Genomic DNA, 15440 nt, shown 5'->3' with positions numbered 1-15440 from the left:
ATCAACAGCAGATAAACAGTGTCTGGAAGTCTTGTCCTTAAAAAAAAGAAAAGAAGATGAAACCCCAAAAGAGACTGGACTCATCAAAAAGACATTCAAAAGAAGACAATCAAGCGTATTATAATTGTACAAACTGGTTCTGCCTTTCATGCTATATTTCCATATATGTTTGCTCATGTTTCAATAACATGTTTCACATTTTCCAGGAAAAATATCTAGAAATGAAGGCTGGGTCAAAATTTTGCTCAGTACTGTCACAACAATGAATTTAAAATGTCGAAAAATGTTCTATTAATTTTTAAAATGTAGCATTTTCTCTGTTGTTATAAAAATGTTGCCATTTACAATATTGTAGAATATACTGCAATAAGATAACGTTTTATTCTGCACCATTTCCTTCAAAAAATAAAATAATAACTCACCTAAAATGACTTTCTTTATTCCAAAATTAGCATTTTCATCCAAAGTGAATTAAAATTTCCAAGTAAAACTGGTCAAATACATATATTCACTGTAAATTATCAATTTGGCTTTTTTCTACAAAAGTTTTCCTAATATATCTCAAATACTCTCAAATACACTTGTTTCTCTTGTTCCTTGTGCTGAATTAAAATGAAATAAAATCGAGAGTAAAATGTTCGTACACAATATTGCGGATGTAGTGATCCTCCTCACTGGTACACACGATCTTCGCTTTGACGTTACGCCAAAGCGAGGGCAGGCAGGAATCCCACAATAGCAGGCAAAGGAGTTTTTTTTTTTTTTTTTTTTTTTTTGAGGCAGAGCTGGGCTGGTGGCTGTTTCAATCAAAGGAAAGGCAGAGAGGGAAGGGAGGCTCTGCGGAGAGATGTTAAGATGGCAGAGCTACAAATGTTGTTAGAGGAAGAGATTCCGGCCGGTAAAAGAGCGCTCGTGGAGAGTTACCAAAACCTGACGAGAGTAGCAGACTACTGCGAGAACAATTATGTCCAGGTAAGTGAGTGAGCCTCAGGGTTGTTGTATCTGTGGTCCGCCTTTTGTCGCGTAAAGCTCCGGACTGAATGGTTGTTGGGACAGGAAACGTGGATAAAGAAGTGGACTGGCTCGTCAAATGATCCCTAAAAGCTCGGAGCTGTGATAACACTTTACCCACGGGGCTTTTACGGCCGTGGGACGTTTTAAAGAGCCCCCGTCTGCCCCGCACCATTGATCACATTCATTCCGTTTACACAGAGGGTGTGTCTACTTTTTCTTTTTTAACAAAAAAATTAGTAGTACACTGGCTCGCTTCTAAACTGCCTCCACTGTCACTGCTGATAAGGAAGGCCCGTGTGTTTTTTAAGGCAGGCCAATGATTATGTTACACCCTATCCTAAAAAATAGTTTTATTTCGAGGACAAAGTTACACCAGTTTCGTTGCTTTAGTAGTGAGTTGGGTTTACGTGCGTTAAAGTGAAAGCCACAGTATAACTACAAGTCCACATGAACGTAGCAGCCCTTTACATTCCTTAAGGTCAATAAACTCACCATTTAATGCCACAAAAACAGTTTAAGCCCCCCACTGGGATACTTCAGGGACGTTAAAGTGATGCTATACTGTCTACATTATGGACTTGCGAGCACTTAGTGCAAATGCTCTGATGTTTATTGTTGCTGCATTACTTTTAAACTGTTAAATGTACTGTAAAATCATAGAATCTGCAGAAAGCAGCTTGTTCAGGATAATATAGTTGGCTTGGAGCTGGGCTGTGAAGCACAGAGGACTATAAAGTCCTTGTTAGTTGGTCAATAAAGGTTGGCGGTATTGATTTTTTTGAAATCCCTCATTCAGATTATTCATGCTTTAATCTCTGCTAGGTTTATTTTTCATAACAAGGCAGCTAATTTACTGTAACCTAATACAGGGAGGTCATCTGTGTCTGCGTGCTGTTTTTCTAGAATAAATGTGGGCCAGGATGTGATGTGACGTGATTACCATGCTGCAACTTCATTACAAAGTCTAATAACCACCAATGGCTTTGCTTTTTTTAGGGCACTAACAAATGTGGTAAGCCGCTGCTAAAAAAGACAGAGCAACAATGTGACAGGCAAACATTTGCAGTGAAAAGAGAGCCCACATTTTTCTTTCTCAGCAGGAAGACAACCCACCCATATCAGCTAAAGAGGGTGTGTCCTCTCCAGCTGTACTCCCCAAGGACTCCCTGTAATTTTGTTTTCTTCCTTGTCCTCGCAAGATTAGGCAACTTTGCCCTGCGGCAGGGTGCCTGTGCAAATGCTGCAGGGCAAAGTTTTGAGCACTTTGTGGCATTTTTGAGGCCGTCAAGCAGCTTTTCTTGCCACTTTTGCCATAAAGTTGAGATGTTTTGTTTTTTTTTTAATTTTTGTTTCCTGTGAAAAGCAGTGCTGTGGAACTAAACGTGGGAATTTCCTTGTTATGGGATTTTCTGTGCCACAGCCAGTTGTAGAACGAGAGGTCTCAATGTGATTTCCCACAGTGAAGCAATTCTGACAAACTTTAAAATTAAAATAGTCATTTAAATCATAGTTTGTCTGCTGTAAGTTCATTTTTATCAGCGTGCCTCGTTTTAAACGCTCGCATTCAGATCTTGTGGTCGAGATGGGTTTGCTTTTTTGTGTTGAGCTCTGAAGTTATTTAAGATGGTGCGACACAGATAAATTTATATCTGTATGTAGAAAAAGAAACTCGACAATCAGCTGATTCTCATATAAGCAAGCGTTTGGCAACTGTGGGGAGGAAGAACTCCCTTTTAACAGGAAGCCTCAGGCTCATGAAGAGGGCACAACTGGTTGAGGGGTTAGGAGAAAGAGAAACTATTTAACTATTTAAAACTTTTTAATCGTAACAATATTGATTACTGATTTCCAGTTTTTGCCCCTTCCTTCCTTCCTTCCTTCCTTCCTTCCTTCTCCGTCGTTTTTGTTGCCTTAAATGAATTGCTCAGTTTGTTTGTGCTTTGTCCAAAGTGACTTGCAGTTAGTACATTTGGGGACTAGAACCAGGCAGATTTCATCAGATTTCATCACATTAAAACTAGTAAAATAGGCTTTTCTTCTTCTACTTTCTCAAAAATTACTTGTAGATTGAGCTTGATAACGCACGCTTTTTTTTGCTGTGTAGATCTTTAGAAGATGCTCCCAAAATGGTGTCATAGGACTCAAACCCCTCCAAACTAATGAGCTGAAAATGCACAAGAACATCTCAGCTGCTGCCTTCTGATGTCTTTATGTGTGCGTGGCTGTACATAAAAGGTGCAGCAGGAGTGGATGATGCTGACGAGCCGCAGCTCAGTATTTGATGTAAATTTAGTTCAGACTTTAACTAAACTGTACAAAAAGTTCTGCGGCGTGCGTCTGATCCTGCCTCTGTATTTTAGCCGAGCACCTTGTTTGAAGCGTTGACGTCAAAAAAAAAAAAAAAAAAGAGGGATTTTTAAGCTTTTCAGCACACGTCGCCAGCTCTCTGTGAAGCGAGTGCACTTTTCATAAGCCCTTTCTGTCTGCTGCAGACACTCTCTCCTGCTCTCTGTGTGTCTGAAAGAAACGCACACACTTGAAAACACGCACATATCAACATGCCTCAGCTTGAATCGGCCCGTCCTTTCTGCACTCCTCCTTCACATTTCCATCCCTGCTTCTTTCTCTCTGTGCTTGTGTCATCGGGACTTTGGGGTTATGCGGACTATAGTGCAGCTCAGCGGGCTGAAGCAGATGGTGAGGGCTCTGTTTAACCAAGGACAGATCTCTGCCCCACTTTTGCAACTTGATAGTCACTTTTGTTGGTCTGAGAGCGCGTTTCGAGCTGTGCGTGCGTGGCATATGACACACTGACGGGTCAGAGTTATGCTTCCTGTTTGCCCTGCTGACTCTGAAGACCGACTCCCTGGAAATGCCTTTTCTGTGTGTCAGGGAGTGCCTCTAAAAACAAGACAAGATTTCACATTAACATACCTCAGTTCAGTTTATTCTGATTGATCTTTTGATTAGAAAGATTGGAATATTTAGCTGTTTTCAAAACCCTTTTTCATTCATGCAAATCAGAGCCATGTTTGTGTAACCTCTGCGACAAGGACGCGTCTACCGTATGCAAAGTGGGCCACCTGGCCATGTTGGCTAGAGGACGCACTGAGAGGGTTGTCAGCACAGTAATGACACAATTCAGGCTTTAATAGTCATGCTTAGGCTGTATTTGTTATCTATAGAGCTCAGGAAACAACATCATAAAAATGAATTAGTCAGCTGAGTTATTTTTCAAGCAGAAAAAGCCAAACATGCTCTGATTTCATCTTTTCAGATAAATGTATTTAGGAATTTCTAATAAAAGTTATTAAAAAGATGCTAAAAACTAAAAGTATGTGTAAAGAAAATAAAAACAGCTGGACTGATGAAAAAGACTAAAACTAGCTGAAACAATTTTTTACTTGAACAAGAATGAACAAGAATTATTATTATTTTTACTTTTTGACGGTGTGTTTAAATTTGCCAAACCAACAAGGATCAGGAAGCTAAGATTCCTCTACAGCATGAGGAGATATATTTGTATTGTAATGTCTATTTTCCACTGACAAACACCACCCACATCATGGTGATTTAAAAACCCCAAAACCAACAAAAACTAAACGGAAATAACCAAAACCCACTTTGGAAACTAACCAAATGGAAACTAAACTCAAATTAGAGCTAATAACTATAATGGTTAAAAGGGTCTCGGGGAGCACTACTGCATATACATTTAATGCTATTTGTGGCCCTAAAGGCAGCTGCTACTGTCTGGATAATTCTGCTGAAAGCTAAAAATGTAAAACTAAAGCTTATCTAGACTTGATAAATATTTAATCTTTAAACTAATAGTGACAAAGTGGTTAAAACCAATAAAGGTTTTCAAGCAAACACCAGTACCACCCAGATTGTGGTAAAAACGTTAACAGCAGCTTATCCTTGTTCCTTTTTTCTTGGTCTTTGGGCAGGTATCCATCAAATGTCTTAAGAGTTCGTCCAACTAAAGTTCAGAGTTTTGTTGTTTTTTTGTTGTTGTTTTTTTCAGCATAAAAAATTGTGCCCATCAGTTTTTTTATGGGTTTATTTTAATTAAGGATAAAATCCACTTTTGTTTGTCAAATGTTCAAAAACTGCAGTAAAACCGACAGATTTCTGTTAAGTAAGGTAACACAGACTCTGTGTTAACTGTATGTGAACAAGTCATGCTTATGTGCATAGTCACTGTTTAAAGGCCTCCTTTAAGCCAGGAAAAACCCAGATCTCAGCTGTCATAGGGCAAAAGGAGTGGTACACCAGGACAGATAGTCAGTCCTGCCGACCATATTTAACTCTCTCATCATTTAATCTATACATTTATGATCAACAAATCTTTAAAAATTTCAGCGGTCATTGTGCACGATCATTGTCCAGTCATTTCCAAACAAGGAAAGGTGTTTGTGGCACTTAATGTATTTTGAATGGATGCTTTTCTGACACTCCTAAAGCCACCATACAGGGCCATTGTGTATTGTATGTATGGTCGGCAAGGTCAGTCTCTCAATTGCCCCTCGGGGATAAATAAAGTCTTCGGAATCTGAATATTTCCACTGTCTGAATACCAGCAATGCACACGCCTTTACTACACTGATAATTGGGAATTCCTTAGAAAGGTCTTGCCTGCAACTTGGTCCAGATTCCTGATGAAATCACAGCGATGTGTGGCAGCGCTGTATAGTGAGATGTTTACAACGGAAAAAAGAAAAAAGGGGAAATGGAAGTGTTATGTAGCAAACCAGGAGGTCATAAGTCAGACTAAATTCTGTCTTGCAAGCAAGTGTTTTTTTTGTTTGTGCTGAGGCAGCACGATGCCCACTTTTTCTTTAAAAAAGGAAAAAAAGAAGTGCGGGCTGCTCCTAAATGAGTTGTTTTAAAATGTGAGCTTATAATCGATGCAGGCAGCATCACATGTAAGAGGCGAGGCCTGGCCATCGATCAGTAGTTTGACAATCCCGGTCATATAACCTTGGCATACCTGTCCTGTGCTGCTTTTCCCAGGAGAATTCGTGAAAGTTTTTCTCTTGGAAGAGGGCCAGTCTTGCCTAAAGGTGATAAATATAGGTTTTGGTTTTTTTTTTTTTTTTAACATAGCTTTGCCTCTCTGGGTTACTTTGAGTCCTCATTTCCTGTCCTTTCTCTCTGCCTCTCCCTCTCTCCTGCTCTCTGTGGAGTGGCCTGGTTTTTCTTGCAGCACGGAGAGGCCTAGCGGCTCTGAGCCTACCAGCCAGACCCATTCATCCTTTTGACCACCTGTCACTCCTCCCCCTCAGCTGACTGGGGTTGGTTTGATCCAGACTGTTGAACTGATCTGTTACAGTGTGGGAGTTTTGGACAGTCGGATTCATTCTGATGGTACTGTTTCGGCTTACAGTTGGATTCATAAGGAGTAAAGCCTTTCCCAACTTTTAGTGTTTTTTTGCTTGTTTATCAGTTAAGCACTTTGTGCTTTCTGCCAGATGAAGCAATTACCAAGTCTCTCAATAAAGGTTAATGAGTTTCCTTCATGTGCAAACTTCCCCTTTGTGTCTCTTCCCTGACACACTGAAGGAATTTCTAATAGCGTGCTGGCAGATTTTCAAGGTCAGGTAGACCTTATGGCCTTTCAGTCAGCCTCCATCTGCCCCTTTGAGGGAGGAGAAGGAATTATGAATTCACTTATCGTGCTGCAGTGTTATTTTTTTTTTTTTAATTTTTAATTTTAGAGAGCCGAGACCTTGAAAAAAGAGGGACTGAAGTTGTTTCATGTGCAGGTTTTCTTTATTCCTCACACGTTCCAGAGTCACTTTCACCATCCTGTCTCGGCAGGTAGGTGGTTCTTAGTTTAATCATCTGAAGGAGTGGATATAATAATGTATACGAAAAACGGTTAATTCAACACTTAGCACCTTCTTAAACATTTAGGCTTTATAAAACAAAGTAAAGCTTCAACAGTTCTGTGATAAACTGACTTATTAATTGGCACAGATTTAACCAGAGAGCATTTAGAAAACGGATGTTTTCCCATAAACATGTCTTTATATGAGTATGGAGAATCTGTAGGCAAGGGACAAGATTTGTGGTTGTGGTATCTTTCTGGTTTCTGTTTGTAGTCCGTTTGTAGTTCTGTTGACCGATCGTGTTTGGTTGCATACAGGTATACAGTCATTTTATCAATTTATCTTTTTATTATCTCTTTAAAAAAATGTCTTCATTTGTAAACCAGTGGGAATAACAGATGGAACAGGACATCTTGGCTTGGGTAACTTTTGAAAACCCAAAGAAATTAGCTGTTCCTCTGAGAGGCTAAAATAGGAGATCAGTTGATGGGCTCCCAGATTGATACTTGATAATTTCTGAAGTCAATTTTTAAAGGACAAATACCCCAAAGTTAGTGGTAGAAGCCTCTCCAATATAAATATCTGATGGGTTTTCTTAGAGGTGTATGGTAGCCAATTGAACGCCCTATTAAGTTTGGATTTTCTCATTCGTAACAGGTAAATTGGGAATAATAATAACTTGGAGATATATTGATTAACTGTTAGTGGTGTCCACACAGAAAGCAATTTGCAGCAATGCGGCAACCAGATACCATCGAAAATTTTTAGCCAAGCAACTGAAGCAACTACCAACGACAGGGAAGAATACTGTCGATTGACATATGAGGGGGTGGTAAATACATTGGCAGTAACCAGCACCCAGAGCAATAAATGTCAACTAGGGAACAAAGTGACCAGCAAATTGTTTCCAATGTAACCTTAGAACAAGGAAGTCTAACAGAAAACCTAGTCAGTTCAAGAAAATCTCACATTTGTCAGCTGGGGTTTTAGTTCAGAGTGAAGTCCTTTCATGGTTGTGTCAGATACCTGCTGCACCGAAAGTAGCTTTATTTCCATCATACGTAAAGCAACAGACTGTAATTGCCTTGAAATGCATGTTACTAGACTGGTAAGAAGCAGAAAGCAAGACATTGTCTTAAGCTGGCCACAAAGTAAAGCTCAACCACAATTCAGCCATATCAGCCGATCTACTTAGCAAATATGATGGAAGCGTGGGGAAGTCCCAGTACAGACGGACACCACCAAAGATAAATCACAGCAGAAGCAAACTGGAAACGACAGTCTTCCTTTAACTTTAGTGGTACTGACATAGTTACATTCGATCTCAGATTGCTATCACAGTTTTGCCTTCTGTTTGAGCTGTAATATATCACTGCACGATGGCAGAGGGAACTAATTGATCAGGTAATAGCTTTGGTAACACGTGGTCAGATCTTAAACGTGTCTCTCATTCATGGGCTCCACCTTCCGCACATCAATACAACGGCTCACTAGCTCTCGGCTGCCTCACTTATCTTGCCCTGTCCAGTCCGCAGTAATCAGCGGTCGATACATCACTGGGCAGCAAAGTGCCATGTGAGCTCTACAACCTTCCAGCTGGATTTAGGCTTATTCTTTCAGCTCAGCACAGTACTGCTTTGGGAAGAGGATTGATCCCTGCTAAGGTTTTCTTCCTTTAGACAAAGTTGCAGGAGTTGTCAGGCCTAATATCTAGGATTAGTTTTTCCTCATGTTCAGTCTGAAGATTATAGATAGAAAAAAAAAAAAAAGCTCTGCACTTCTGTCCCATTGTGTTTGTTTTTGGCTTCTGTGAGCTCATCCCCCACACTTGTGGTTCATGGCGAAACCCCTCAGCAGCTCTTGAGGATGTATGACATGTTGCGGAATTCCAAACATTCCTGAAAGTGTGTGGGATTTAATTTTTTTTGTGTGTGTGTGTGCTGAGCACACTTGTGAACAAGTGAGAGCACATTAACCCAGATGGGTTTGTCAGCTGTGTAAATCAAAAGAAGCAGAAATGTTTATGCAAGTTTTAGCATTCGCTGCATCACCAACAATTGTATCCCAACACTGAACCCTTTTTTTTAAACTCTTTTTTTTTTTTTGTCATGTTCCTAATTTCTGGATGATTCAGTGAAACAGACATTTGGTCTCAGTTCCTTGAGTCCTCTTTTAGTCGTGTCAGATCATCAGGAGGAATACTCATTTTGTCCATTTCCTACTTCTGCTACCGCTTTTGGGCGGAAGGGGAGCAGGAACCCGTCTGACCCCGAGGAGTTTTTCCTTTTTACGGCACTTAATGCAGCCAGCAGAGCCTGACATGGAGGCGTCTTGTTTAAGAAAAAAAAAAAAACAGAAACTCAATTGCGCTTCAGTGGCCGTTATCTTGCCAGACTGGATGGGTGAGATGAAGAGTGTCTATCCTTCCAAGAGCTTCAAAAAACCCTGCAGAAAACAGGAAAGCCTTTCTTGTGACTGCCACTCCTTTATCTTTTTGTGAGTTTTTTTTTCCAGCTTGCATACGCGCAGCATGGAAAACAGTTCAGTTATTTTGGGTTTTTGAAGAATTGTCACTCTGATTGTGTGTTTGTGTTTTATGCTGTCAAGGTGGTGGTTTGATTATCTCGCTTGCCCCAGCTCCCAGCTACATATTTATTGTGCGTAGTCAACCCAGCTCAGGTGCTGACAGCCTGTCTGCTGCTGCCTGGATATTCCATAGTCTCTTTCACTCAGTCATTACTCAGCTCAGAAATATGAGATAAAGTGCCCCAGGAGCGCTAAAGCTCTCTCAGAGCCCACCTCATTCTCTGCATCTCCCTGCCGTGGAAGAGTGTACTCAGCTTGCCGGTGCTGTTGTTTTGAGCTGATTGTGCACACCCTTTGTTCCTTGTCTGCTAAAGCACTGTTTGTTCTCATTTTTTAGGATCTACTACATCTCTCCCATTGTCTTTTTTTTTTTTGAAGAAATGTGCAGATTGCTGGGTAATTGGACAACAAATCTGGTTGGTTTTGAGGATTTGATGCGTGAACCAGCAAAGGGACTAGGGATGCCAGGGATGTAACTAGAGCAGGAGGATCTAAGATTGCCGCCAGTGGCGATGCAATCAAGTGTTGCATCTGTCCTCCCGGCACCCACCGCTGACCTCATATCACTGCTCTGGCAGCTAATGCAGAGTGAATCATTCTGTTCAGAAAAAGAAGAATAGAGGGCAAAGAGGGATCTGTTATTTAACTATTTGGGAAATATATAGTGAAATGGCTGAAAAGCGGGCTGTGCAGCTCACTGAGACTGTCAGTTTTTGATTAATGTGCAGGTAAAAGATTTACCTTCGTGTAAACCAGGAAAGATCAGCCTGGCCTTTTTGCTTCGTCATGTCAGCTTTCTTGACGGACGAGTCGTTGTAGCGGCTGCGTCTCAAAGGAGAGGAAACGGCAGCGCAGGGCAGCCTGTGGTGCACTAATTTTAAGTCCTGGCCTTGTACCTTCAATTTCAAAGTGATACAGACTGGTTAATTTGTGCTGTCATCAGCTTACATGTTCTGTACTTAACACTGCGGGAAACTTTGAGTCAGCAGGACGGGCGATCGTGCATGTTTTGGAGCGTTTTGCACTGCAACCGTTGGAGAACGCAGCCCAAACAGCATCACGTTGTTTTCTTTTCTTTGGATTTAAGCTTTGGCAACCTTGAATGAATTTGTATGTCTGACAGAAATGGAGACAGTAGAGTTTACACATCACACTTGAGCTTTTGTGATCCAAAACATCAATGGGTCTGTTTGTCTGTGCTGTTCACAGCTGCAGTGCATTAACAAAAACAACATAATCATGCAGTTTTTTATAACAGCATTGCAAACAACATATTTGCATTTGCAGTCTGTATATCTATAATGAATGGATCTTGCACAACGTCTCTTCGGGGCCGTGTTTATTTATTTTAAACTAACTTGTGGCGTGATATGTAGGCCAGCAGTTCTGCACAGCTAAGCATGAGCTGTTCACTAATCTGTTTATACAGCAAAAATCTGCATCCTCTTGCAATTTGGAAATTGCTAGCATGGATGTAAAGGCTGTTTGTTTTTTTTGTTTTGTTTTGTTTTTTTTCCATTTGTTTTTTTTGTTTGTTTTTTTGTTTGTTTGCGGTTGTTGTTTCATCTGTTTCCCTCCAGCTGTTAATCCACGCACCACATTGCATATTGCGGCGTCAGTGGTAGGTGTCTGTGTGCGCGCATGAACGAGTGTGTGATTTCAACAGATGGCCTTTTGCACTGAACCCTCTGGAGGAATCTTTCCTGCTTCCTGAGGCTGTTATCGCCCAACACATCTGCCGCTTTGATTCCCGCTAAAAGAAACACCAGCCGTGGAAAAGCCGGCACTGCAGCTCTCCTGGTCAGGAGCTTTTAGCCATATGGATAGTTTGTGTATTAGTTGCGTCGATTGTTTTCTTTTGCACTGTCACCTCTCTTGTCTTCATATGGTCAAATATTTTATTTCTTTTTTCTTTTTTCCCCCTGTTTTGCCCCCTTAATGCTACCATTAGCTATCGTCACCTCACCCACTGCTGCCACCACCTGCCTTCTATTACAGCACCCTGTTATCAAAGCCCAGCGTTTACCCTCCAGGCAGTGCTCTTTGGACTTGGTGACTGAGAGCAGTGTAGGGAAGAGCCCACAGAGATCAAACACAACAGCTCATCAGCTTGGAGCTATGCCCGTCTGAAGGGAGGTGGCTGAACAACATGTTGTTAAATTGTTACTGAATACATTGCTGCATACATGTAAATGTTTAGCTTCATATACGTCGAGTGGGCCAGTTATAGGCCACACAGACATGCTTGATTATACCAAAAATATGATACTAGGTGTTTTTTGACATGATGATATATAAAAATGTACTTTAATTGTGTAGCACCTTTTTAAAAAAGTGATTGGATAGATAAAAAGAAGAGTGTTCATGTTGTAAATTCACACGGAGAGCCAAACAGAATAATTGGAAAGCTTTTTAAAAGGGTGCAAACAAAAAAATATAAAAAGGAAAAACTAGATTAATAGAAACAAGAGGATAGAAATAATAAACAGAGAAGACAGAAGAGAAGGGGACAATAAAACTGCATGTAAGATAACGTTGCAAAGTTTCCTACTTAAACTAGATGTGAAATAGCAGAGGTGTGGCTGTTATCTGATCTTGAATTACAAGTGAACTGTTGCTATCAACGCTGTGCTTTATTATTGATAATACGAATGAATTATTGTGTTGAATCTGTCAGGTTCAGTTCTGTGAAGCGGTCTCTGAGTTTAGAAAAGCGGATATTTTGCTCTTGAATGGTGGCTTCAGGATCCGTTACAGTGTGGTATCTCAGAACTGAGAGTTTGGGGAGAAAATGGTCTTTGCAGTGTTTTTTGGCCTGAAGCCAGCACAAACCTGACTTGTAGATGGGGTTAAAAGGTGGATGTTATGTAAATTTTAATAGTAACTGACATTTTTATTTCTGTGCACAGGCCCAGGACAAGAGGAAAGCTCTGGAGGAAACCAAAGCCTACACCACCCAGTCCCTGGCTAGCGTGGCCTACCAGATTAATGCCTTAGCCAACAATGTGCTGCAGCTGCTGGACATCCAGGCCTCGCAGCTGCGGCGCATGGAGTCCTCCATCAACCACATCTCTCAGGTCAGAAATACACACAGAAACTCCTGGCCACAGACCAAGCAGCTGTGAAGATCGCTGCCCCACGCTTTCCACTTCTCCTCTCACTTTCACACAGACTCGGTTATTTTAAGTCACAGCATGACACAGTAGCATCCATGGTTCCCTTTATTGGTTTATCAGTCTTACTCAAGACCCGACTGGTGGTCTGTTTGTTTTTATTTTATGTCATTGTGGTTGAGAAGCACAAAAATGATGAAACAGTTCCCCCAACAGCCATCGACATCCTCAAAACAATGTTAGATTTGTCATAGCTGGTTGTAATCCATTCATCCACAGCATATTACTGTCTTTTGTTTTTTAAATAAATAAGATAAAATAACAGCATTTGAAAGCTTTATTCTGTCGCCTATTTAAAGAAAAACTTAGAAATAATAGATTTGACATTTTTTGTCAGTCACAAACTGTCAGAAGTCTATTTAATACTGTTTACTTTATTTGTTTTTTAGATTTTAGCTTGTGTAGAAACAGGCATGTTGCAAGAAACAAAGCCACACATCACGCTGTTTATTGCCCAAGCAAAATTAATCCTGTCCTAGATGTGCTTTTTAAAGTACGCAAAACTTTGCATCACATACTTTACAGCTGAAATGTAAAAGTTTGAAAACAAATGTTCTCTGTTCTCTTCGGTTTCTTTACTACTTAGCAAGTCGTATGCAAGTGTTTGCAGACAAGCCGGTGTCTTCCACACAAAGAGCCGGTGACTGCACTTTACTCGCCAAAGAAATGCCAGCAACGTACCCACAACCACTCACCAACATGTTGAGCAATACATGCTTTTCCCTAGTGACTGATGGTTACCAGTGGGTCATTGGCAGATCTGTAGGTCAGAGGAAGTTTGGCTTGAGCAAACAATTTCACAGCAACTGCCAGCAACCTACAACTGTTGGCAAATACTCCGTTTTAGCAACTGGTGGTTGCCAGGCGATTGCAGCCTCTAGGCCTGTGTGACCGGAGCCTTCGATACGAAGCTCCTGGTCACTTTTGTTCAGTGCCAGTTCCAATAAAGCTTTTGCAAACACGAGGTTTGTATCCTCAGGACTGACATGAGGGGAAAAAAGAGATGATGGAAGTTTTTCTCTGGGAAAATTTCAACCTGAAATTGCATTACTAACTGCAGTTCATTATGAATGTGGTTCAATTGATCAGAGACTTTTAAAATGATATTTATTTTATACTTGAGAGTAAATAGCTCACTCTTTTACTTATTGACAGTGTTCATTATTTTAGCAGCCTAACTGTTATAATACTTTTGTTAAATGACTTTAACCACATTGCTGACACATACAGTAGCTCACTCCTGTAGCCGTTCCTCTCTGCAGGGTGAGGGTTTTGCCATGTGCAGGTAAATCCAGCCGCTCATCCAATGAAGGCATTAAGAGCTCAGACAAATCAAACAAAGAACTCTAGCCATGTGGCATCTCATAGATTAGAACTGGGAGAGATTCACCACACCCTGAGCACGCCAAAATTTGTGTTAAAATGACTATACTTGGAGTGGTTGGATGAGGACTGGAGGCTCTAGTTCCTTTGATTTAGTTTTTTTTTCTGCTTTTTCTTGATAACAAGATGTACCGAAGGTCGCATTTTTGGTGGTGGAAAAGATCATTTGCGAAGCCGGAGGGTTTGTGAGGGAAAGGAACAGACGATGACTGATGACGAGCAAAGAAAGCGGAGAGAGAATCCAAAAAAGAAAAAAGGCAAACTTACTTTAAGTTTTGAGTCAGTATCCTGACAAACAGCCTTCAGCTGATACCAAGGTCAGTGTGACACCACTGCCTGCCTCAGTCTCCATGACAACCCCCTGAGCTACATCTAAAAAAACATTTGAAAGACAGCTAGACACGTTGTTTCAGATCAGCAAAGAAGGCCGTGCACTAAACACTCCACTTAGTTTACACTATTTGACTTTGTTTCCATGGTCTCGTATCTTGTCGTGGGAAATTCCAGACTTCCTTTGCTATATTTAAACTCAATGTTGTGCACAGTGTGTAGCCATGGAGAAGCCTCTAAGATGACTAAATAGTGTCACTTTAGGTCAGCTGACAACCAGGTTTCCCCTCATTATGCACTTCTCATTTATTAAACAAAAATTATAATAATGAAGCAAGAGCATCGATGCACCAAATGCCACTTTCCTTGGCTGGTTCTGATTTTGCTTTCTAAGAAATATAAATTTGCATTGTTTATCAAATTGAAAAATGAACAATAAAAATATTTTCCACAGCTACACCTGATTATACTTTTTTTTTTTTTTTTTTCATTTAATCACACACTTTGATAGATCTCGGAATAAAGTGCTCCATGTTACTGGACAGAATTTCCTTTGTAAATGTGACTTACCCAACATGTTGTACCTTCTTGTAAAGCTTCTAATTTTAAAGCAACTTATTTCCTAATCACTTGAATTTGAGAAAAAATGTCAGACTAACACCTACATCCAGTGTAGAAGAAAACGGCCAACTCTGACCACAGTGGTAGAAATCAAAGGTGTGTACTCAAAAGCAATGTAAAACCATTTAATATCACATTGTTATGTAAATGAAATTGATTTTAAATGGCAGATAGATGGATTGCACTTATTCCAAAAGCTAAATTAATTTGAGTGTGGCTTATGTTAGCCAGTGGGCATGTTTTTACAGTACTCTGGTCAGGTGGTTATGCTTGTTTCTGCAGCCTTCATGGAGCCACCTATTTTTGGTAGTGCTAGTAGTGCTACTGGTAGTGCTATTTTTGCTAGTTTCGTCAAAATCTTGAACGACACACTGCACATCATACCGAGATTTATGTTTTAGCTAATAGCTCTTTGGGAATGTCCCTGTTGAAAAACCTTAAGAAAGCCCGGGGAACTGTTGCTCAAGATCATCGAGCAATAAAGTTTCACAAAAGCGTG

General features: G+C 40.5%; 1 protein-coding gene across 5 annotated transcripts in view; it reads left to right on the top strand.

The window, feature by feature from the left end:
* The first annotated feature begins 549 nt into the window (after positions 1 to 549).
* Positions 550 to 15440, top strand: part of abi1a (abl-interactor 1a) — a 51722-nt gene continuing 36831 nt past the window's right edge. The window contains exons 1-2 of one of the 5 annotated variants that reach the window (XM_063483315.1): positions 550 to 972; positions 12344 to 12511. In XM_063483315.1, the coding sequence (XP_063339385.1) occupies positions 856 to 972; positions 12344 to 12511 (285 nt within the window). In that variant the 5' untranslated portion in view covers positions 550 to 855. The remainder of the gene's footprint in view (positions 973 to 12343; positions 12512 to 15440) is intronic. The other 4 variants (XM_063483314.1, XM_063483313.1, XM_063483312.1 and 1 more) reach the window with 4 other exon arrangements.

The sequence above is a fragment of the Pelmatolapia mariae genome, linkage group LG9 (assembly GCF_036321145.2).
Source record: "Pelmatolapia mariae isolate MD_Pm_ZW linkage group LG9, Pm_UMD_F_2, whole genome shotgun sequence".
NCBI lineage: Eukaryota > Metazoa > Chordata > Actinopteri > Cichliformes > Cichlidae > Pelmatolapia > Pelmatolapia mariae.
Note: the sequence above shows the minus strand (reverse complement) of the source record. Positions and strands in the feature narration are given on the sequence as shown.